The sequence below is a fragment of the Anas acuta genome, chromosome 4 (genome assembly GCF_963932015.1).
Source record: "Anas acuta chromosome 4, bAnaAcu1.1, whole genome shotgun sequence".
Taxonomy (NCBI): Eukaryota; Metazoa; Chordata; class Aves; order Anseriformes; family Anatidae; genus Anas; species Anas acuta.
Window position 1 is genome coordinate 39,602,325 of NC_088982.1, and position 25,010 is coordinate 39,627,334.

At 43.8% G+C, this 25,010-nt stretch overlaps 1 protein-coding gene across 5 annotated transcripts in view; it reads right to left on the reverse strand.

Annotated features, from left to right (window-relative positions):
* Nucleotides 1–23,118, reverse strand: part of ELF2 (E74 like ETS transcription factor 2) — a 32,018-nt gene extending 8,900 nt beyond the window's left edge. Inside the window, exons 1-6 of one of the 5 annotated variants that reach the window (XM_068680755.1) lie at nucleotides 22,938–23,118; nucleotides 17,778–17,933; nucleotides 16,190–16,385; nucleotides 15,070–15,235; nucleotides 1,724–1,837; nucleotides 555–728 (exon numbers count right to left, since the gene is read on the reverse strand). In XM_068680755.1, the coding sequence (XP_068536856.1) occupies nucleotides 555–728; nucleotides 1,724–1,837; nucleotides 15,070–15,235; nucleotides 16,190–16,261 (526 nt within the window). In that variant the 5' untranslated portion in view covers nucleotides 16,262–16,385; nucleotides 17,778–17,933; nucleotides 22,938–23,118. Of the gene's footprint in view, nucleotides 1–554; nucleotides 729–1,723; nucleotides 1,838–5,374; nucleotides 5,950–10,493; nucleotides 10,595–15,069; nucleotides 15,236–16,189; nucleotides 16,386–17,777; nucleotides 17,934–22,937 lie in introns of those variants that run through there. The other 4 variants (XM_068680754.1, XM_068680757.1, XM_068680758.1 and 1 more) reach the window with 4 other exon arrangements.
* Between the last annotated feature and the right edge of the window lie 1,892 nt (nucleotides 23,119–25,010).

Consider the following 25,010-nt stretch of genomic DNA (forward strand, 5'->3'; position numbering starts at 1 on the left):
CCAGAGAGAAACCTTATCAGGTGCCAACCCTTCAGAGCAACCCTATTTGGCAGCTGAATGCTCAGACCTGATCAGTGTCTTCTCCAAGCCGTACCAATCAGACTAATAAGGAATTTATCTTGCCAGGAAGATCTTGTACTGACTTTGTAAACTAATTTATGTTTTTTCCCTGCTATTTCATTGGAAGATCACCGAGACCACCCGCTCTCCAAATATATCCATATTTCAGAGAAACAACATTTACCCACTCAAGTCCACTTTTAATCCTTCTTCACCCTTCCTTCACTCTGTAAGCCTCAAAAAACAGTGAGCAGTTAAATAGAAAAAGACATTCTCTTCCTGAATGGCTTGGTGAAACGTATTTTCTTGCTACTTCTTGTTGCTCTCACAGCCTTATTCTCTAGGAATTCACACTGCAGACTTCAATCAATCTGAATAAATGATCAGAGAAATCAGATAATCTAACCTACCTACACCCCTATCGACTGCATCAACCGAGGCTGTGCACGTAAGAAATAAATTTTGAGACTGTTGCTCTGAAGAGCCATACACACCTTTTTTCTTTTTCATCGGTTCATGGATATCAGGGGAAGTTGGAACAGGAGACGCATCCATTGGTTCAGACTCCTCCGTTGATACCTCCACCACAGTTTCTGTGATTACATCCGGCCTCATGGCTGCATGGATAAATTCTGGGGTTGACACACAAGGAGGGACAAAAACTTCCACTGTGAAAACAGACAAGAAAAAAAAAAAAAGAGCATCCGATGAAGTTTCTACCCAATTATTTTAATGTATCTGTAAATGTAGAATAGTATTGCAAGATGTAGAATAGTATAGCAAGATTCTATTCCAACAAACTATCATGTAGAAAATCAATCCCCAAAACATGCACACCTGTGAGTACCGTTAGGCATAGGCAAAGTATTATCAGAGAAATAGCGTTTAGAACTAAACTCAGCTTTAAACAAAACAAATTAGAACTCAATCTCTCACCCTTAGTGAACTAAGGACTGGACTGCATCCCAACCTCCATTTCCTATTCTGTAGCTTTGTGGTTTCAGTTTACCCATTATTTCATCCAACATAGATTAAATAACTTTGGAAGGAACATTAAGCTAAAGGAATCTTTTTTTTTTAAACTGGTAACACTTTGAAACATACTTTATTCAGTCTTGCTAAAATAGAGGAACAGATGAAAATTGGCTTCCCTTAAATTAACTCTATTTTAGCCACATAAAACATGGCCACAGAACCACAGAATGGCTGAGGTCAGAAGGGACCTCTGAGGCCGCCTGGTCCAATCCCCTGCTCAAGCAGGGACACCCAGAGCCAAGCACCCAAGCTCACGTCCAGGCAGCTTTTGAAGATCTCCAAGGAGAGAGGCTCCACAACCTCTCTAGGCAGCCTGTGCCACTGCTCCATCACCCACACATCAGAGAAGTGTCTCCTGATGTTCAGATGGAAAAGTTCATTTTAAGCGTGTTACTATTCAAGTATCTATACCCAACAACTTATCTCAGGTGAATGGTACCACCTGGAAGTATGCTTGTTACAGGATGGAGAAATTGTGGAAAAACTCAAATCACCAGGACTGAAATGAGCAAGAAAATGTTTTAAACAGTACACAGGTCTCTACAGAAGCCGGTTTCCCAACTTGGTTGTTTTACTAACAGGTGGGAAAAATAAACCGCTCCCTGAGCAGGACCTGTGGCTGACATACCAGGACTCCTGGCATCTCTCAGGCAGGTAGGAGACTCCATATGAAGCAAGGCCTCTGCGGCTTCAATTGTCTTATCTGTGCAGTGTACATTGCTTCCATGAACTGATGCTTCCACTGTAAAAAGGAAAAAAAAAAAAAAAAAAAAAAAAGTGTAATGAGACCAGAGTACTCACAGCAGCCTACAGGTATCGCTGTACAACAGCACTATTCAATCTTAACCACGTAGATTCCCCAAATTGTCAGGTGTCTTTGCACCTTGCTGCCAACAGAAATGTTCAGGGAAGACACGAGACAAGTAACCGACAAGAACCACCACTGGCACTTCTTAGCTGAGATTTCTGGTTCACAGCCAACTCCCCGTTTCTATTGGGAGTTCAGGAGCTTGCAGCAGCAAACTTTGGGGATTTGCTTTCTACCTCTGATTTAACCAGAATACACCAGATTGCAATAAAGACGGTTGCACACTGACACAGCAGAAGAAGAAAGGAATCCCATCTCCAGCTACTAGCCCATTACAATATAAAGGCCACCTCTCTCCCGATTTTCAGTCTATCTGAACAAAAAACATACATATAAATACACAATGAGCTTGCAAAACAGTTATATCAGTTTGGGGTCCTGCTGTTAAGAATATCTGTGAGTTGGGCTTAGCAGGGTTAAAAAAAAAAAAAAAAAAAACAACAACAAAGCATTCAAAGACTATGAGTGTGTTTTATTTAAGCAATAGGGGAAAAGGGTAGAAGTCTCTTTTTTCAAGTTCAGAAAGTTTCTGAGAGCTAAGCAATCAATCAAAGCTAATTTGAAGCAACTTGGAGAGAGCCCATTGAAACTCTGATGCGGCGCAGACGGCTGGAGCTGGGCACAAGGAAAACGAAGCGGCTTCGCAGGGGGTCTGATCCCTGTCAGGCCAGCTCCTCACCTCGGGGTGACGTGGGGAAGCAGGACCCCGAAGGCACCTGGCACGGGGTGCTGCAGCCCAAGGTATGCGTCCCGCTGCTGCCCCGCTGCGTTACCGAGCCTTGTAAGGCAATCTGCCTGCTGCTGCCGGGCTGCTCTATCTTTAGCCCGAGCAGGGTCACCTATCTCCGGCTCGGAGAGGGAAAGCGGATTCGGCACTGGCTCTGCACGACAGCTCCAGGGTTCCTATCCTGTTACCGAAAGTGTCCGAGGAACAACTGGCGGCTGTTCAGGGGAAGCAGGGCCACGCTCCTGGCATGGCTTCTGCCTTCAGAAAGCACTAGAGACACACAGAGATTTGTGCAGGCACATGTGAGGAAAAGACCCAGCACATCCCACTTTAAAAGCAAAAGTGGAAAACCCACTAGGCAGCAGAACACACACGTAACAGGACCTGAACCTGGAGGTGACCTAAATGCAAAATCCCAGGTGAAGCAAAGGTCTGAACCATCCCAGCTGCCCACCGAGGCTTCTGCCACAGCCCTGTCCCCGAGCTATTTAGGGGGCTTTATCTTTTGGAACAGCAGGCACCTGATAAGGCTGAGCTCCAACAACAAAAGCCTACCCTGAGGGCACGGCAAACCCTGCCAACAGAAAGGGTCGGTATTACCCACACTGATCCATGGGCAGGGCAGCCTGCTCCTGAGCCCTTTCCCTGCAGGCCCTGGGTGCTCTCAGTGTCTCTCTCCCAGGATACAGCTGAGGGGTGTCCCAGGCCAGGCGCTGAGCACCTGTAGGAAGCCCTCGGCCTGCAGGTTTCTTTCTGAGGTGGTGGGGTGTCACACAAATGGGTGACTTGGTTCCCCCTCACCTGCCAGACAACGCTTTGCCCTGGCCTTCAGAGCCCAGCAGTTACACCTGTATCAGTGCCACCCCAACACCAAAACCAGGAATTCCCAGTCAGCATTTAGCCTATCATTAATCTGCAGCATGGAAAAAATGATTTAGAGCAGGTTGACAAAGCTTTTCCACCACCCTCTCCCCCAGCAAGAATTTCAATTTCCATTCCTGCTGGTTACCGCGGGGGTAAGGGGCAGCCTGGGTGCAGGCTCCGGGTGCTGAACCCGCCGGGTTTCACACAGCTGCCACGTCTCAGCAGCAAGGCAGAGTGCTGAATCGGCTTCCCCAGGTCATCCACTCCTAACTGCTTACAAGCATCCCAGGTTTTCCTGCTTTAACCCAAAGCTGCAAGGTATTTCCTGCAGGTAACGTCTGTGAGCTGCACCACAAGGTGCTTGGCACAGAGCAGGAACAAGGTGATAAAGGTGGCTTAAATTCCTCTTTGTACTTTTCCAGTATTATGCCAACCTGATTAGGGGCTAGACCATGAGGAAAGGAGATACAAGCCCCTCAGCATCAGGGACCAAGGCTGCAATTGCACAGCAAGAAAGCCAGGGAGCAAAGGAGCCAGCCCACCTTTGCCCTAGGTAGCCATCCCATTTCCAAAAGAAAGAACACTAGCTGGCTGTCAGAAAATGGAAAACATTGGAAATTACAAACTTCACAGATGTTTTCTCAACAGAAGTTACCCAGGTCTATGTGGAAATTGCCATCTAACAAATACCAAGCAAAAAATATCAACGCTGCTGCCTGTGGCTGAACAGAGCGCACACTGCCTGCCTGTCATGGCAGTTAACAAAGTAACGCCGCCAAAAGACATCTCTGAAAACACCCAATAAAATAAGCACCACCATCACGTCTGAAGTCTTCTGAGCTTGCCAGCTTCTCCTTTAGCCAGCCCAGGGTTTGGGGCTCAGCAGCACTTGTCTCCTCAGGGAGTTTTCTGATAGTTTTTAGGTGCGATGAGGCAGCGTCACTGCACCAACACACCTGGAAACACACCGTGTCACATCTCAGTGCAAGCTTTACATAAAGTACCTTTTTGCCACTCTAGAAAGTGTCTAATTAATGGATGGGAGTGAATCCAGGTACTCCATCAGGAGGTAAGGAATAGAGCTAGAAAAGAAGAACCAAGGATGAAGTGAGGGCACAGGCTCACAGAGAGTGGATGGGACAAGCGAAAGCCGGGAGGCTGTTCCTGAAGAGGAGCAGATAAAGCACGCTCGGCCAAACGACGTGTGCCACCAGGCTCGGTAGCACCTCTCGTGAGAAGGACGGGGGAGAAAAACAGCCCCAGCCCCAGCCCCAGCCCCAGCCCCCCCCGGGCCGTGCCGTGCCCACGTGCGGCGCGTGGCTGCGCGGCGCCACTTCCGTGTTTACACCGCGCTGCCCCCGGCCCCGCGCGAGCGCGCGCGCGCCCCGCCAGCGCCCCGGGCGGCCGCCGCCGCGCCGCGCTCCCATTGGCCGCCGCCGCGCCACGCCCCGCCCCGCCGCCCCGCCGCCGCCCCCCATTGGGCGCCGCGCGGCCGGCACTCCCCCCTCACCCCCCCCTCACCCCCCCGCGCGGTACCGGGGGCCCGGCGGAGCGCGGCGCTTCCGTTGCGCGGCGGGAGGGGGGGGGGGCGCCGAGTCGGGGGGGGGGGGGGGGGGGTTGGGGCCCCCACGTGTGCAGCGGCAGCGCCCGGCTCAGCCCGGGGGGGGGGGGCGGCGGGACGGGCGGGCGCCCCGCGCACTTCCTGGTTGCGGCCCCGTGTGCAGGTGCCGCCCGCACGGTGCCGCCGCCGCGTCCCCCGCCCGGTGCCGCCCCGCCTGCCCTGCCCCGCCGTGCCCAGCCCCGCCGCGCCGTGCCCTTACCGGCGCGGATGAGGAGGTCGAGCTGGTTGGTGGGCCCCTCGTGCAGGGCCGCCGCCATGTTTACGCTGCCCCCGCGCCTTCACGTTGCCCGCCGGGCGCGCGCGCGGGGCCGGCGGAAGAGGAGGAGGGCGGGAGGGGGGGGGCGGGGAGGGGGCGCGCCCCCGCGGCGGGGCCGTGGCGCTGCCAGGCGGGGCCGGGCGGGCAGCGCGGCGGCAGCGGGAGCAGCGGGAGCGCTTCCTGCGGAGCGGCCGGGGCCGATCCTTCCGCCGCCGGCCCCAGACAGGAAGTGCCGCGCCGCGCCGCGGGGGGAGCCCGAGCCGGGGCAGCCCCCCCGGGCCCCTCCTGCCGCTGGAGGAGCCCGCGGCCCCGCTCCGTGCCGCACACGCCGTGTCCGCTCCCCCCCGGGCAGCCGCGGCTCTGCAGGGAGGGGGGGCGGCGGCGGAGCAGCGCCGCTAGGGGACCCCGCGCTGTGCGCCGCGGAAGTTTTTCCGGTGGGGACGAGCCCAAGGCCGAGGGAAGGCGCCCCGCGGGGGCACACGCTTAAACGCGCGATGAAACTTCACGGCCCTGGGTTAAAGATTGCTCGAGGTGAAGTGGGAGCCTCCCGCAGCGCTGCTAGCTCGGCTGTTTCAGCGCTCGGTGTGTGAGCCGTGTGCTCCTGGCACTGCCCGGGCACCTACCGGCGTGAAAAATCACCCAGCGCATCTCTTCAGCGAGCAGCTAGGGCCACACACAGCACCAGAAATACCCCTTAAAATAGCTTGGCAGCTGAGGGTGCGCCGAGCCACCACACACCTTGGAAGATCCCGGCCTGTGACAACAGCAGCTCACGCCCTCGTACCCTCCCAAAGATGCATTCACACTGTGTTGCCTTACTGATCCGCACGGAATTCAGCAAGGACATCGCTGGTTGCAACTTCCAGCCACAAATCAAAGTGTCTGGCAGGTATCCCAGCTGCTCCCTCTACCCCCTACAAGTAGAATGAGGTTTTACCTAAGGCATAAAAAACAAAACATGTAAAAAAAAAAAAAAAAAACTTTTCAAATAAGCACTTCCAAGGAGCCCACGCATGTGATTTTTGACCGACACCATGCATCTGAAAAGAATTATAATAATAATTTGAAAAAGAGTACAAAGTATCAAGCTTTTGGCTTAATACCAGTTTTCCAAGCAGCATTTATTTACCACAGCAGTCTCAGCGTGGTGTTTGCCAATTCACGTGGAATGGCCGAGAACAGCTGCACACATCATTCGAGTTCTTCAGTCTGATCCCACAGAGAGATGGATGCCCAAGGGATTCCTATCAGCTGAAAAAACACAGGCCTACACATTTTCGAGACTGTAATGTAGACCATTACAATAAATCTACAAAACGATAATTTTACCCTGAACTTACTTTTATACAAGTAATGGCAAAGTAAAGCATTCAAGCATAACACTGACTTCAAGGAAGAATGCGATTTTCCCTGAAAGTTCTGCAGCTCCTCGGGTTTAAGCTCTATGGTTTACAGTATTTTATGTTAAACACCAATTGATTTGTCATGCTATTAAATCTTACCAGTTCAGGGGAAAAACACAGTCAATAGGGAAAAAAGTAAACGTGCACTTAATTTTTTAAGCTCTCTTTTAAAGCCTTCTTTCTAGGCAGAAGGCTAATAAAGAGGGCTACAAAGGCCACACTGGAGGAGCGGTGGGAGGCCCAAAGTGGCAGGAAATATTTACCACAGTGTAATACAACCGAATGAAATCGCAAATTAACTGATGTTCCTCTGTTGTCAAGTAGAAAAAATGTATAGAAACAGCATCATCCTTTGTCAGGCAGGAATATATTTGTTATCTTTTTATTATTATTGGCTTTTAGTGTTAGAATAATGCAAGTTACACGTATGAATGTAGGAAGTCATAAGTAACTTCAGGATGATAACGAGCAAGTGCATTTGCAGCAAACACACAGCTCCATCCCTATTCACTTCAGAGTCTTTGGAAAATAGGTAACTTGGGCAACAGGAATACTGTCCAAGTGAATTATATCCCCTGACGTGTAGGGATGCAGGAGTAAAATACCCATCAACTCAAAGGGATACAGACAACTGCTCACATGAAAAGAACCAAGTTTCACTTTGGCTTTGCAAATCACACTAGTTAAACTTCATATGGATTATTCTGAAAAAGTGAAAGACAATCGAAGAGAATAAAATGAATGAGGCTGATTGCATGCAAGACAGCTGATATAAAAAATCAAAATACAAAAAAAAAAAAAAAAAAAGGGAAAGTTTCAGCAGATTTGCAGAAGTTGGTGGGAGTGGAATCATCTCTCCAGCACTTCCCTGAAGAGTCACCTTCAGGGACTATAGAGGAATTACAAGTCTCCTCTTCCCCAGTTTCCTAGGCAAAATTTCCTCTTCTATCACAGTTCTGACAAACACATGGAAGATGTCTCTGGCAAAGGACTCTAGCTTCCCTCAGGAAAGCTCAGGAAGCTACTTCACAAGCTCTGTAACTTCAAATACTAAAATTACAGCCTTCTAACAACACCTTTTTCCTTCACTGCCCATCACTGATGGCAAGCACTGAACCAGAAAGAAAAATGTTTATTTAACTATTTTTAGCCACAGAAGATTCCGGCTGTATTCTAGCATGATAATGCTATGCTCAGAAAAGGCAATTATCATTAAGCAGTTATTAATTCTCAGAGAGGTAATTGGTTTGACTTCATTTGATTAAACAGCCAAGGGTAGACAGCAATCTGTCACTGGGTGATATCTGCAGCCCACATGAATGCTTACAAGCAAAACCATGAGAAATTGAAAGAATGACAGATGAACTATACCCAAATGCCAACCAAACTAAAAAGCTTCAGGTAACGTGACAATTCCAGGAGTGTCTCGACCCAAGTGCAGAGGGGCCACCTTCAATTTCCAAACAGTTACAGGAAAGTCAGATTTGCCCAGAATCCTGAAGAAATTCACCTCTAGCAACTACAGAAGTAGCCTGCTGTTGAGGACAGCAAATACCGAATGCCTGGTACCGCTGGCAAACAGAAAGGAGTTGTTCAAAATAACAAGTGTCTAAATTCCAGCACAATCACTTGTGAGTGCAGAACAAGAAAGACTTGTCTGTCCCCAAAAATACTGAAATATGGAATTCCTTGCCTTATAATTAAACTCTTTAACTTCAGGAAAGTCTAGCAGACCATCACAAATCAGGCATTTCCATAGCACATTACCTGAGTTTGCAAAATTGATAGCATTTGAGACTGGTAACAGACTGGCGTATGAGCTAAACCGCCATTGAACAACAACTCTGTTCAAGACCTAGCATTTACAATTCCTAAGACTTCTTCGCTGGTACTAACAAACATCTACTCTGTAAATCCACAGAATCTTTGAGCAGAAACTTCAGCCCCTGTAAATACACACGGCTTTACTGAGATCCTAGTATTTATTAACTGCCTTCTCCTTTTTAATATGCAGTTCACCTTTAAAAATGATTACTTTCACGTTTGTCATCATATTTTTGATCAATAAAGACCACTAACTTGTGCACTCACACCAAGATGGTTTTGGCATGTCAGTGCATTCTAACTACAAGATACAAACTGCAGAATGGTTCAACTTACATCAGTATAATGACTTTTCGTAGTAACGTCTGACAATTTCTTACTCCCAGTTGGAACCAGAGTTGGGAGTTTAGAGGGGAGTGCAAATCTAAACATCTAAGGTCTAATTCAACACCCCATTCTAGGAAGACATTCGGTTAGCCTCATCAGCCACAAAAAAATATATATAAATAAATAAATTATAATTGTGCCTGAAAAGTGTATGTTAAAATAGTTTTTATAACCAAATACTTAGTCTCTGTGTTCTTTCAGCACAAATGGAGCACTTAAAAAGCAGCAAGGTAGAAACCCAAAGTCTACAAAGAACTGTTTCCAACAACCAGTCCGTTACAGTTACCTAAAAACATTAACATCCATAGTGCAGCTCTTTGCATTAAGTTCTCAGAAAAGGAAACACCAGCAAGGATGACACAAAATTTAAGCTGCAGTTAAATTTTGTTTCTGAATTAAGAATGTTGCTGAGAACAGATATACATGCCCCTAGCCTAAATGCTACAAGTAGCATGTGCAACTGAAGGGGCATCATACTGTTTCACGGTCATTGGCATTTACCTAGCAAAAATGCAATGGATTTCATGGCAGTGAGAACTCACACCAATGTAGTAGCAACATGGTATAAAAATGGTGTAAAATTAACTCACATTCTTAGTCCACAAATGTGTTTGAGACATCAAATTTTTGGCCAAGAGCAAGTACTCCACCTTCACTCAAAGCTTTATCTCTTTTTTTTTTTTTTTTTCCTTTTATCTAGCAAATGGGCTTCATCTTAGCTCTTTGATGAAGATGGTGCCAGCTTAAGCTGAGAGTTTAACCAAGTTCACAGAACATCCAAATTCTGGTTTCTAGTCAGCACAGACAAACTGTTCTCTGCTTTGAAGAATTCTTATCAAGCCATCAGAGTAAAGAAACAAAGTTCAATCAATAGGATATGTCAGCTCCACTGTATGCTGGATGTTAGCTCATCTTTTCTAAAGGCAGTTGGATCAAGTAGCGTATGGACAAAAGGAAGGATACATCGCTTTTGTTATCCCCTACATACACGTGCCAAAAATCAAATGTAAGACTTTAACCAGCTCTAAAGTCAAGTTCTAAGTATGTGATATTTAACAACCAACGCAAACTTGTCTTAGATAAATGTAAGAGTTCACAGGCTCACACTCACATGAAAGAAGTCAGAAGAAAACAATTTTAATAATAATGAGAAAAGACAAATAGCAGCAGAAACCAGAACAGGTAACAACTAGAGACTTTACGCAGATACACAAAACTAGTTCCCATGCTGATAACAGCGTAATAACCTGAAATTTCCCCTGTAAAAGAAGATTTGCCTTAAAAATATACATTTCATACATGCATTTGTTTAAATCAGGGGAGGAGTTAAGCCTAAATTCACTGTTTATTCCTCTCCTCCCTCCTTAAGGATGACTACCAATTTACACGATAGCTTCAACTGAAATTCCTGGTGGAAAAAATAATTAAGAGATTATAGACAAACATACCATCATTGTTGTCTTTGTGGCCCAATATTTTTCCATCAGATGGTAATCCTGGAGGGGCTCATTTTCAGATCCCCATATTTTCCTGCAGATCTTCTACCCCCCTGTGGCAATAATATTTTTAGAATTAAAACAGAATTTCAGCTTATACCACAGGAGGAATTCTGATGGAACATCAAATTCAAAAATGTGGGGACACTTCACAAGTCAAATGATATCTCAACTTCTCAAAAGCAGTTGTTTTGTTTCCTCTTCTTTGATCTTAAGGTTACGAGAAAGAAAAATCCCAAGCCTATACTTGTCTCTTTGATGATTAACCAAAAGCTAGGGGAAAAACACTATTGATGCAAGAAATTAAATTCAGTGAACCAATTAAACCAGGGGTATATATTGGCAACATGATGTTGGTGTACTTCTCAGGTGGATAAAGTTTTACTGTACGTACAGCAGTATTTGATTAACAGCTGTCTATTGTACAACAAGTTCTGTAAAAAGCAAGTAACACCCGTTTTGCAAATTCATCATAAGTGAGGGAATACAGAAGAAAAGTAGCACCGGTGTAGGCTTAAAATCAGTATGAAGAGAGTTCAGAAAGTACTAACCAATTCTCGCAATGAAGTTCCAGATAACTCTTGGCAGTTTTAAATAGCATTATCCTATCACTTACACACTCACCTAATGCCTTGTTTGATTAAAAGACTAGAAATTAACCATGTGTAAGATCAGCAGATCCTAACTATGGTACCTTCAGCACTGCACATATGGCAAACCCAAAGATTAGGTTATCCCATTAAGTAACACACATCCACAGTAGGGGTTCTGTGTCATTACAAATTAACAGAACTACAGAAACTTAATTTCAGAGTGGTTGCTTCTTTAACGACAGCACCTTATGTTGTTAGGTTAGCTGCAAAAATTTTGGTGAATAAACACAGATGTGAAGGGCTAAATACTTTAAGGACAGACAAGTTCTCAGGATATGGAAGCCAAGGAAAACTGGATACTATAAACCAATCATTAAGAAGGATGTATTATTTATTACACAAACACTTGGACTGTTGCAGTAAACAAAATTTAAAGATGTTTTTTTAAAGATGTTGACTCCATCCCCAATAATCTAAAGGTATTACGCCTAAGAGTGATATCATACACATCAGAAAATAAATTTAAATACTATTTCTAAGGCTTACACTTCACCTATAAAACATTAAAAAGGCACTAACTACTTTCATTGAGAATGTCATATAAACACTTGGAAAGATCAAAAATCTTGTATTTCATTTTTCCTAGAAAACTTTTATCAAGAATTTTTTCCTGTTCCAAGCAATCAGGCAGCTTTTCTGGAATAGTACAGAAAAAATATAACTCAAAACACTAAGTGGTTCTTGTTTCTTAAAAAAAAAAAAAAAAAAAAAAAAAAAAAAAAAAAAGCTTGTCAGATTTTATTTTTATAGTTAATGGATTAATTTGATAGTTAACTGATTAATTATAATTAATTATACTTGACTCACGAATCAAGACAGTAGTGGGAGACAGGCTGGAAGAAGTATATTTTTTTGCCTTTCAGACTTGTCTCAAGTTAACTAAAAAAAATCATTAGTTATAGGCATGGCTATCTATAATGATTATATAGCCTATTTGAATCATGATTTCATGAACAGTAAGTTTTTAAAATACTTTTTTTTTTTTTTTTTAAATACAAAACCACATTACAGGTCTTGATTCTGCCTTGGATCAGCACTGGCGGTCCTTGCAGTACACACAGTCTCAAATCCAGTCACAGAGCAGCAAGCCACAAACAAACCACTCAATGCACAGTACAAATCATCTCTTCAGTGTCTTAAGTAAATTCTACCACCTCAGTTACTCCATTACTTTTAGCACAAAGGACACTGATTCATATCTCCAAAGGCTAGAAACGTTGCATTGAACTAAAATTATAGAGGATTAGATTAACTGCAAAGTAGCTCGGGGCTCTTGGAATAAATATTTTGTGAAGTTATAAAGCACGTAAATCAGCAGTCATTAGAATTGCAAACAGCTTGTTGCAAAAAAAAAAAAAAAGCCACCTATGGCCAACAGTAGAGATACTGGCAACCATACATGTATTATGTTAAGTGGATAAATGTCATTTCAAATACAGTCAAGAATTCTTTATGATGCCCCACAAGACTGCCTCCATTGGAACAGTCTAATCCAAGCAGTTTTCATCAACAGTAGTTAAAAACTCCATCTGGAAACATTACACACTGTCATATATAATTGCATCATGAAAATTGCACTGGATCGATTTTGTACATACTGTACAAATAACAAGGAGAAGCTGGAGTATATGAAAAGATTATATCTCTCCCCAAAGACCTCTTGGAATCACAAATTATAATACCTATTAATATGTTTTAAATCATTATATTTTAATTTCTCATCTACACTACTAAAAATTGGCTTTTCTGTGCACATTATCTTTCTTTATAATTGTATCAAGAATATTGAAGTTTTAAACATTTGAATGAACTGCAGTATTTTATTATGTTGTTACACTAAATTTTTATGGACATACTAAAGGTATTCTGAGATTTAAAAAATAAATAAATACAATCCATCTGCAGCCAAGACACACCCCGTAACAATCCCAGCCACAAACTCACCAAATTATTGTGTAAACTGATCCATAAAGTTTAAGACTGTACTTTCAAATATCAAGACTTGGAAGCAGTCACGTATTTCCCCAAACAACAGCTTAAAAGAAAGATCCCCACAAAAGAACTATGAATTTTTAACTGTAATTTCTACCAATTTACTGTAGCCAGAAAGTGATACTTAAAAACATATAGAGTTAATTTGCAGTAGCTCTTTATTCTAAGAGTGCTGTTCTCCTAGCCATCAATTTATCAAAATCTTACTCACAAGAAGAGGGATACTTAATGTTTAAAAAGCAACATCTCTGAATGCAGAAGGTATCAAAGTACAAGCACTTAACAGTTGTCAAATACAAGTTTAATTTATAAAACTCAGCTTCTGGGGAAGAATACCCTCACTTTTCACTTACCTTAACCTCAGAAATTTTACTACCATAGTCAAAAATATGTTTTTTAAAAAAATACACATTTCATACTTTTTCTTTACATTACTTTAACTCTTAAGTGGCATATTTAATTCAAAACACATTCCAGTAAACTGGAATTGCAAGTATTCTCACAAAACCCAAACCATTAGTTCATTCATATCTTATAAAGTTGATGCATGTAGTTTTTGATGCAGTGCCACGGGAGATTAACATCCACATTCAGAAAACATATGAGCAATTTCATCTACTAGTTAGGGAACAACTTGAACTTCAACCTACCAAGTCAGATGGGAATGCACCTATATTTATTGGGCTATGAAGTTAAGCAACTGAGAGGAGAGCCTGTCAGTTTTGTCTTGCCTATCATGAATTCAAACCTCCAACTCTAAATTAGGCAGCCCAAGGATACGAACGTCAGCTCCCCATGCTCTGCTCAAGTGGTCTCTCCAGTCCAGTATCGAATGCCCAAGAGGACCTGTCCTCCCTTTGTGTGCAGCCACCCCTCCCAACACTCATCAGGTCCTTCGCTGAACCATGTCAGCATGGTAAATCAGCAAAGTTAACCCTGCAAAAATACTGAGCAGCTGAGGGCTTCTCTACTTGCAAAATCAGCATACTGAAATGGTTAAAAAGAAGTTCAACAAGTATAAGCACAAGAAAGCAGGAGGGACCATGGCAATTGCTGCACAGCAGCAGCCTGGCAATTAGATGTCATTAGGCTCCCATAGGAGCACAGCCTTTGTTTCTTCAGACTGTTTAAATAGACTTAGGTGTCCCACAGAAAGATCAAAGCTGATAAGCATGTGCTTTGGAAAAAAGGTGCACAAAAAGATAGACACATCCCTAAATAGGTCAGTCGATTTAACGCCAAAGCTCTATTGCCTTCCTCATTCATAACTTGTTACCTTCCCATATAGCTGAGTTGATTTCAATCTATTAGGCTTTTTGCCCATAAAAGGACAGCTCAACTCCATTCCCTCCAGCCATGCTCTTCTGCCACTAAATCAGCACTAAAATCACTCTCAGAGAAAAAAAAAAAAAAAAAAAAAAGCAGGATAGCAAGGACAGAGCAGAGAGCTCATGGGCAGGGGGAGAGAATTGGAAGATGTGGTAAACCGAACAGCGCAGTCTATTGCCAGCTGCCCTGCAGTTACTTGGCTCAGACACATTGTAAAACTAAATTCTAACCAGGTTCCTGGCTCAGCTGATTTTTAAGAATTCCATGTTTAGTTGCCTTTCTAAACCCCTGCATAACAAGGTAACAAACACATAAATGAAGATTCCCCTACTCATGAGGGCATGCAGCGTTACAATTCATTACACTATACCTAGGGTGACATTTTTATCAGGACAAGCCCCAGTCCTGCTGCCACTGAAGCCAAGTAAAAGTAACTTCAGTGGCAACAGATCTGATACCAGGTCAGGATCTCTACTCTGCAGTTAAATCCAAAGTCACACTCCTCATGAACTTCTAAAAGAATAAAATCTAATAGGAAAATAAAATAAGTCTACCTGTTTCCACAGTTTCAGTCTCAATTTCTTGTTCCTCTGCTACATCTTGCATCAGATAAGTCTCGTCATCATAAACCAGGACCTGAGCAGCGTAACCCTGTTCTAGTCTGGCACTAGGAACTGGCTCCACAATCACTGCAGGGAATTCAGAGACTGGCTCATTTTCCTATAGAAAGAAAAAAAAAAAAAAAAAAAAACTCTAAATACTGCACTGTTGAACTCTAGATCAGTACTTTCCTTTTATGCTCTTACATATTTTATGGAATAATAACAATGTTGAAGGGTTTTAGAAGAAATTTTCTTTTAAAGGGAAATATTAAAAAAAAAAAAAAAAGCTTATTGTCTACCAGAGGGACATTCCTGAATCTCACTCCTGACTCTGAGCACTTGAGATTTAAAGCATCAGACAACTTTAAGATACTGCAAAACAGCAAGCTTTTTAGTTAAGACACTCAGCTGTGGGAAGTATTTCTTCTCTCCCTTCTCCATGAAACATAATCAAGGCTTTGCCTGTAGACTGCAACATACCTATGGCTGACCTCTATCTTATGAACACTCATGTTTTGTATTAAATATATAAGCTATCACAAAAGAACTAGCTACTTCAAAGCCCATATGCCTATCTCTACTTGTTTAAGGATCAAAATGTCTGTTACAGCATACTTAATCTGTTCAAGTGTTGCAGGAGTGGAACTCTGCCAAACACAAAATTTACCACAACCTACAGGATAGTAGAATATATATTTTTTTTTAAACAACGCAAAATAGAAGCAAATACACTGAAAATGGTCCTTGTACTGTTTTGCTTGTCTCATCCTACCTCAAGACACATCTGAGATCTTTACTTTAAAGAGGTGCTTAGTACAGAATTTCTTTTTGTAAGCTCAGTCCACAGTTGTACCACAGACTTCAAAGCTTACTGCTTCCACTCCCCTGCGATAATATATCAAATAAGAGATCCTTGAAAAATGGTCTGCTCTATAATACCCCATACAACAATCTCTGGTCCATTTCACGCACGAGTTCACAGTAAATTTTTCTTTCAAACTGAGATAAAATTTATTAAGTGTGTTAGTAAATTGTTTGTTTGTTTTTCTTTTTTTTTCTTTTTTTTTCTAACCTCCTCTTTTTTTATTCCATTGCTGTCGAACTCCAGGCCGGGACCTCCAGTGTCAATCACAGCTGATGTCATGGTGCATCCCCTGAAGAGGCTTTGAGAGCTGCTATCTGTCCCGAAGACTGTAATGCTGATAGGCTGAGGTTATCAAAGGCTTAAATTCACAATCCACTTCTGTTAAACAGCTAGGAACAGGTGGCTGAAACACAAAATAGTTTTAAGTTATTTGCACAGTTTACACTCAAAAGACTTTCAACATTTAGAAAAGTTATTGCCTGATGCATCTCTACATCAAGAGAGGACATCAGTGAACACAACACAGAAAGATGGTGCTGACCTAGGTAAAGTTAACACTGAATATTGTCATACAACACAAGATTCAGATTTGCTTTTAATAATACAGTAATAAATTTCATTCTTTTCAATTTGTTGAATTTCATACGTTAATTTGAAAAACAAATAATAGAGTTATATATTTTCAATCAGCCAAAATAATGATGATTTCTCACTGGGGTCGAACAGCAACAAACTCTGAGATGTACGTTTGAGTTAGTATGATTTTTATACAGCAGCTGTTTCTCTATTAAGTCAGGAAATATTTTTCAAATTACATTTTCTTTTACTCTATTCGTTCTGTAGTCATTTCATAAACCTGTAGTTTCATTAAATTTCATCAACTTTTCAAACATATTGCCCTTCTACAGCAATTCATATATAATATACATCCCACTAATACACACCTAATTTCTAACCTACGGTTTTACTTGAAATAAAAAGCATTGTAGTAGTTCCACTTCTTTCTTTTCTATAGAGGAAATTGTTATGATTTAAAAAAAAAGTTTCACAGCATAAGTGAAGTGAAGCTTACTTTCACTTTAAGTGAAGTAAACTGTGGACTTTAGCTTATAAAGATACACAACCTCCATCTTTGTGAATTTCTTCAAAGTAGACTAACTGCAGAGCTTTGTTTCTAAACAACTGCTATTTATTTATTCTGTATAAATCTTATTGCTCATATCCTGTCTTTCCAAAAGACAAATAACCTGTGTTCATAAACCCTGGGCCGTGAAGAGCAGTTTACTATTTCAAGATGCAAACTAAGAGGCTTGGCTTCGTAGTCGTACAACAGAAAGCACATATTCCACGTGAGGCATAAGAAGCCAATCTGATATCAATTACCCTTGCAAGTAACTCCACAGAGATCAATGCATTGTAACAGAAGTCAGAAACCCACAATTCTTAATAAAATCCACCTTTTTAAAAAGCTAACACAGTCAAAGAGGTCTAGAAGGGGAAAAAAAATGCATCTTCCAACACACACAATGATGAAGAAAGAACTTTATAATTAATAGACTAATGAGTAAACTCAATAATCCTGCTTCTCAACAGCAGGCAGCCAGCTTCAACTGACTTAATCTTGCCTACACAGTGAAATGCTAGCTCAGATTCACGCAGCAACAGGAAAAATCTTCATGGACACAATAGCTTAGGTATGCAAGCAAAAAATGTTACTGTTCTCCCCAGCTAGATGGCAACTAAGAAAGTCAAGAAAATAATACTATGCAAAAGATGCTTGAAAAGCTTCATTTACCAAAAGTATTAAGAATCCTTCATCATGCCACAAAAAGGGGTTTAGAAAGGCATTTCTGTTATCAAACCAACTCAGCACAACAAGTCAGTAGCCAAGAAGAACAAATTCTGACGGCAGCTTTCTAGGCAACTCATCTTCATGTCTTGGAAATCAAAACTGAATAAAAGGACACCACCTTAAGTCGTTGTTATTGCAGCAGCAGAGTAAGCACAAGACATATTCCAAAGGAAAGGAAAAAACATGCCATTTAGAAAAAAGCAAGGTGCTTTTGCTTATGTAGGCACTCAACTTCAGAAAAAGTTTGATTCATGCCTAAAAATACTTCACTTGCATGAAAAATCAACGTAGTATTACTTTCTTTTTCATCAAAGAAAGACTAATAATCAGAAAGTAATTCTAGCCTTACTAACGAAACAGCAGAAAATAAAGCAAAGACCTCCCCCCCCCCCCCCCCCCCCCCCCCAGGATTCAAACTGAAAAGCCTTCAAAAAGCATCCTCGAAGCCATGTGCACCTGTCACCCTCCAGGCTGCAGCATAGAAAGCCTGCTCCTTACCTGCCCACCAATTCCCACATTTTGAAAGCCTTTAAATTCAGAAACATGCAGAGTGGAAAAACAGCTGTATATGAATACTCCCAAATAACCAATCCAAAGGAAAAAGAAACAAAAAACAAACAAACACTTTCCCTGGAAACAGACCTTTTTATTCTAGTTTTCCATTTAGATCCACATTAGAAACACTGCCAAGCACAATCATAACCCAATAGAGGAGTCCAAAGAAAGGAAAATTTATTTTTAACTTATTTTAATCCGATCGATTTCAAACACTGGCATTATTCCTGCAACTCAGACTTATGTCCATGCAAGAACATAAGAGCGCTACAGGTAGCACTTCTGCACAGTTTAAGCACGACACAAAGCTAAATTGGTTCCCATGCAGTGCGTTGACACAAATAACCACCCGCACACTAGACCGTGCGCACTGTACATTCATATTGAATCTACTATAATCCCACACAGGTGGCCAAACAGCTGCCAGATCGCAGCAACAGAAAACACTTCATACGGTATACTAGATGAGATTATGTCCAAAAAAAAAAAACAACCTACCCTGCTATTTCTCTGTCTCCTAGGTTACAAGAAGTTTTGATGCCTTCTGCACTGATTTATCTCTACAGGAGTAACCAATTACCTGCAGAAGTGAAGTTAGAGGAGTGCAGGAGCACAGATGCTCCTACAGAATCCGCATTTTCCAGCAAAATTCCTAATGAACAAAAACCTTACAGAGAGAAATATACAGGGGGATGACTAGGATGCTCCATCTCTGCGTTCATTGAAGGGGTGGTATCATCAGATGGATGGCACAGAACCATCCAGACAAGGAATATACAAAAGGCCCAGAGTCTTTAGAGATCGGGATTTGAACTTTACACTAAGACTCTTCCTATCCAGCAAACTTTTCAAAAACCTGACAGGGTGGAAAAAGAGAAAAGCCCACCGAGCAGCAAGTGGGAAACCAACAGCTGCAGCTCAGTGTGGCTTAGCAGCTCTAAGCTAGAACGAGGCACAGACTGGTAGGTGTGTGGACATCAGATTCCTGCAGATGCATCCCCTTCTGAAGGAAGCAGCCATGCGTAGGCTCTCTCTGCCTTCACTACACAGCGTGTTCATGTGGAACCCTTTCCATGTTGCTCATGACTTTCAGCAGAATACCAGATCTATTCCCCATCCTCTCTTCTCCCAAGCAAGAAATACCTCATTCAACCTCTGTAAAAGGAAAAGACTCCCTAACTACTTCCAAAAAATCGCTTCCAAAATCCATGTTTTCTAAGCTTATGTAAGACAAAAAGGCCAAAACTGAGTTTTTAAGTAAGGTGTGATCAGCAAGCACAGAAGCTCAATCAAAGCATGACTATTGTTGAGTTACAGTACAACATACAGAAAGCTTAAAAAGCACTACACTTCCTTCACTTCTGGGTGGGTGCTCACACCAAAGCAAAACATGGAATTACATCAGAGGGGGGAAATAAATAAATAAATAGACTGAAATTTCCAAAACAGCTGACCAAATCATTTCACTACAGACCTGACATTCAGCTTCTGTTCTTCCTAATCACTGGAAAATGCAGAGAAACTAGTTCCAAATCGCTTGAAATACCCCTTATAACAGGGAAAACAGCTTTGCTGCACAATCCCCAACTATTTTTATGCATATCTTGCAGGAGAACAGAAACAAGCCTAGGTGCCCCAACCCCCTCCCACCCATCCCAAATAAATAAATAAATAAATCAGAATCTCAAAGCTACAGTCCTCACCTCAACAGCAAGAAGTTTCTGTTCATCACTACAACAGACACAAAGACACAGAACATTGGTCTTCACAGGCTGCACTTGTTGTAAAGGCTACAACATTTCCAAACAGCTTATTGCCATGATTAAGACTATACTTAGAAGGTCTACATTATGTACCCAAGCATCTGCCTACAAGAAATCCAAACATTCCTCTTATGTTTTGGGTAACTACCAGACAAGGTTAAAGACACCGCACATCGCAACTTAAACAAGTGTGTAGCAGTCACACAAAACACCAAATTTTAAGTCAGTCCCTCGGTGTGCAACCACTGTCAAGTTAACAGAGAAGCAAACAAGCAGCTTAACAGAACTAAAGAAGTAATGCAAAATGGTATGAAAGGGATGGCACCTCTCCTGCGCCAGACTCAACAAGAAGCTATTTAGGACTGGCTTCAAGACTAACTCTGTGTGTAATACTGCAAATAGTTGTAGTATAGTTTTATTTAAATTATACGCAAACAAACAAAAACATCTGTGCTTGAAAAAAAAAATGCATACGTTTGTACCCACACAAGAAAACAAGAAAAACATCCAGAAGACTGGGCAGTAGTGATCAGAGGCAGCTGCTCCCACAGCAGTCTGAAGAAACATAAGAGCGCCTGGAACAATGTCTCCCTTTTATTCAGCTGGCATCCAAAATCCTGAGGACGGATTTATGTAGATACCTACACAGATGCAACCGCAAGAGCAGGGCTGTAGCCAGCATTAGCATCACATACAGCTTTTCTCAAGAAAGCCTTTCCTTAGTTTGATCAAACCAGCTAAAGAAGTCAGCTTGAAAATGATATGTTATATGCACAGAAACACACCAGCCAAGATCACTGCTGAATCCCCTTAACTGCAACAAGGCTCCACAAGGGCACAAAGGTGGTCTTTCATGGGCAGTACCTCACGCATACCAAGGACCTGTCACCATCACTCTGATACTACAAAGTAAAGAACACTGAAAAAAAAAAAAAAGAAAAAGAAAAAGAAAAAAAAAAGTTTGGCCAACTGAAAGTTCTTCTTAAGACATTTTCCCAGACAACTTCACAGCTCTGGCTGACTGATTTACACTGGCATCTGCAGGCGAAACTGTGAGTTAACTTCATTTTCTTGAAACACAGAACTAGTCTAAAAACTAAAAAGGACAAGTTAGCGCAACAGCTGATGGAGAAAAAAAAAATCAAAGAGAATCACAGGGTCCACTCAAAAAGATGTCACAGGGAAACCTTTGCAACTCCAGCTTCAGAAGAACAAAACAGACAGCCATACAATTTATAGCACCTTAGCAGTTACACCGAAAGTTACAGAAAGAGAAGTCAAAATAAGGAGTGGTCAAAGCATAGTTCAGAAAGTATGGCCACAAAAAGTGGCCACAACATACTTCAGAGCACCAGGAGCATCCATCTAACATGGCAGCAAGCCTATTGCTGAACGCACAGGAATTATCACGTCGGATTGAGTTAATGGTGTACCCAATCCAGTAAGAAACTCGAGGAACTACTTCCACATATATTTAACCAGAAAATCTGTCCATCCTCAGTTTCTTCTGAAACCTCGATCAATAGCTAAAGCTGATGAGCCCCAAGAGCTTATAATGACTTACAAACTCTTACCGTTCTGCAGAAAGCCTTGTGACTTCAGCACGCTTCTCTTGGCCCTTCCCGTACTTCATCCTATTAGCAGGCCCTCTTCCCACTGCTCTCTATTTAAAGATTCCCTGAAACCTTCTCTTCCCTCTCTCCCATGCCCACCCTTACTTCCTACCAGCACTTCTCCTTCCTTCATGTCACTTGCCGGTCCTTAACATCCATTTCCACTCCCCCACAGCCCAGAGCAGGGAACAATTATTCATCACTTTACATAATAAAAGAGCAGGGGCAGATTAAAAAAAAAAAAAAAAAAAAAGGATGCAGGTTTAAAACAAACAAACAAAGGAAGCAGTGCACACCAAATCCGTGATTCATTTTCAAAGGATGTCCTAGAGAACAAAGGAGCAAGACCTCTAAGTTAGCTTTACGGAGATAAAGCCCCTCGGTGGCTCAACCGGTGATGGGGCACAGCAGGCTGAAGTTTGGGGACTTTCTGAACCTGGTATCACTGAAACCCCTGAGAGGAACAGAGCATGGCACTGAGGCCATCATACAAAAAAAAAATCTCCCTGTTCCCAGCACCCTTCCTAAAATAAGTGATGATGCCAGAAAGGGAGTGAGGGGAGAGGGCAGCCCCTCGGAGCAGCCCCATCACAGGGGGATAGGAAGCCTTGCATTTAGCTTCCCTAAGACCACGGGAAGCAAAGTTTTGCTGTGAGAACTGGAGGCTCAGCCCTCCCTGTCTCGCAGCCCCCAGCGGGACGGGCAGCTTTATTAAGCCCCCCCCAGAGCACCACACGGCGATGCCCGCGTACCCTGGGGTATTTCTGCGAGGCGGGGTGGAACTGCCCCATCCCCGAGCTTCCCCCACTACCCCACTGCTTCAGCTGCACACACACACACACAGGGCGCCCCTCCGCCCCGTTAGGCCGCACACAGCCTGCTGTCAGGGCGCCGGACCAAGCGTCGCGATAGAGTGGAGTCGCGACAGGGGCGGCGCAGCGCTGACAGCTGCTCGCGGCAATTCAGCGCCTCGCAGGCAGCCGAGGGAGGCGTGAGGGCGGCGGGGGCACCCCCGGCTGCCTCTGCCCCCCCCCCCCGCCGGTAAACAAGGCGCCGGGCAGGGCTCGGCTCGGCCAGGCCGCGCTGACAGCCGCCCCGCGCCCCCCCTCACCCTCAGGCGGAGCCGCCTGACAGCGCCCGCTCCGCTCTGCCCCGCTCCGCTCTGCTCTTACCGTGCCCGCAGGCCGCCTCCCTCCGCGCCCCGGCCCGGTGGGCGCCGCCCGGGCAGAGCCGCCGGGAGCGGGGCGGGGCGGGGCGGGGCGGCTGCGGCGGCCAAACCTGCCCGGCTCGGCTCGGCTCGGCACGGCCCGGCCCGGCTCGGCCCCCCCGCCGCCTCTGCACATGCTCGCGGGGAGCCGCGGCCGGGCCCCGCGCCTGCGCAACCGCCCGCAGCCGCTGGGGAGGGCGCGGCGCGAGGCTCGCCTGAGGGAGCGGCCGGTGGGGTCGGCACCCGTCGTGAGGCGGCGCGTCCTCAGTGCGGGGGGAAAGGGGAAAAAAACGCAGCGCTGTGATAAGCAGACGAAGGTTGCGAAGGCAGGTGCTCAAAAGAGCTCGGCAGCCTCAAGGTTTTGTGTGTCAGCGCTGTTAAAGTCTGACGTGCCCCTCAGAGGAACCCCCAAAGCAGCAGGACACGGATAAAGCACATCACAACGTGTGCTCAGCTTCACCAGCGTGCAAAAGCACTTCTCTGACAGTTCCCATTCAACCACCCATGCCTAACACTCACCTGGCACTCATCTCCACCTCCTCCTCCACCAAGGCCAGTTTCCAGCCCTCAGCTCCCACTGCACCACCCCTACAGGTCTGGCTCCTCCTGTTCCTTACACACCTGAACTGGGTGTTTCTTCCCTCCGTGTCTTCACAGCAGCAGCATCCTTTCCTAAAGAGGTAAGATCCTTCAGCCCCACAACCTGACTGGCCCTCCTAGATTACATTTACCTGGTATGCAGCCTTCCAAGGTATAAATATTTGGGCACAAACGTCTCCCTCACAATATAGGTGGCCCTCAAAATGCCAGGTATGTGCCCTGAAGCACGGAAGCGTTGGAGATTCTTACCTTCCACAAGGTGTCAGGCACTGTTAATAATACATCAATAACACAGCCTCTCATGGAAGTCGTAAACTTAAACAGTCACTTTATAATAGAGCATACGTAATAGCAAAATTTAGGTCTTACCACAAATTGAGCCTGCTAGATGTTTAATAAAGCATACACCTGGCTGTTGGAAATTACAGGATTTACTATTACTTTATGGTGCTGAAATTTGGGATATCTTAACATTTATTAACAATATCTCAACCTCAATGTTTCTGCTGGAATATACAGAAGAGCATTCAATGTTTGCGTGTTAGGAATGTAATTATTTTATGTTTTAAAGTATAGGCATGTAAGTTTATTTTTCTGACAGGAATGTAAAGGTAAATTCTCAGTGGATGATGGACGTTCACATTTTATAGGGATTGGAGTTCGGTCAGAGATGGTAGCTGTCAACATACATGTAAAATAAACGAAGACTACTTAGGGCAAAGGAAAGTGCATGTCAAGGAAAAGGCTACAGGAAGGAAAAGGTTAGGAGGTCTCCCTGACAGAAGTTGCCTTCCCATAGGCTGGGGCTGAGTCTAGCTGAATTTTAGCCATCAGTGCAATTTCTTTTGCAACCTGTCAGAACCAAGTTCTGTCAGCTTCACCTCCATGCTTAATTAGTCCTAACCTGACATACTCCTTTAGTCACTTTTCTTTCCATGAGTTCAAGTTAAAATTCAGAAAAAGAAGGAAACCTCTTAACCACGATCCTCTTTAAGAAGAGCAACCAAACAAAAGTCATATGAGCTAAGGCTTCTCTGAACATCTCCAAAGCTCCTTCATGGAATCACTGGGCACAAGGTTGCAAATTTAGAGGTGCTCTGAAGATAGACGTTAAGTGACCTCTTCTGTAACACCAATGTTTGTTTTCCTGCTACATGGCCTGTGCAGTCCTCTTGTTTATTCAGTTTTACTTCACTCTCAGCACAGATGCCAAGGTATAAGCATTTTTGCATCCCTAATCTGGGTTATTTATGTGACTCCCCACTTCTCACTTTTTCTCCTAATGAGCTGAGCTGCACAGCCCTCTTCAGTGAAAGCTCAGTGGCACCCCAGCTGTGGCAAACACACACTGACTACAGAGACCTGTGCTTCTCTGTGGAGAAAAACAGCATTGTTTTGAGATCATCACAATGGCATCCTTTCTTTTATTTTCAAATGA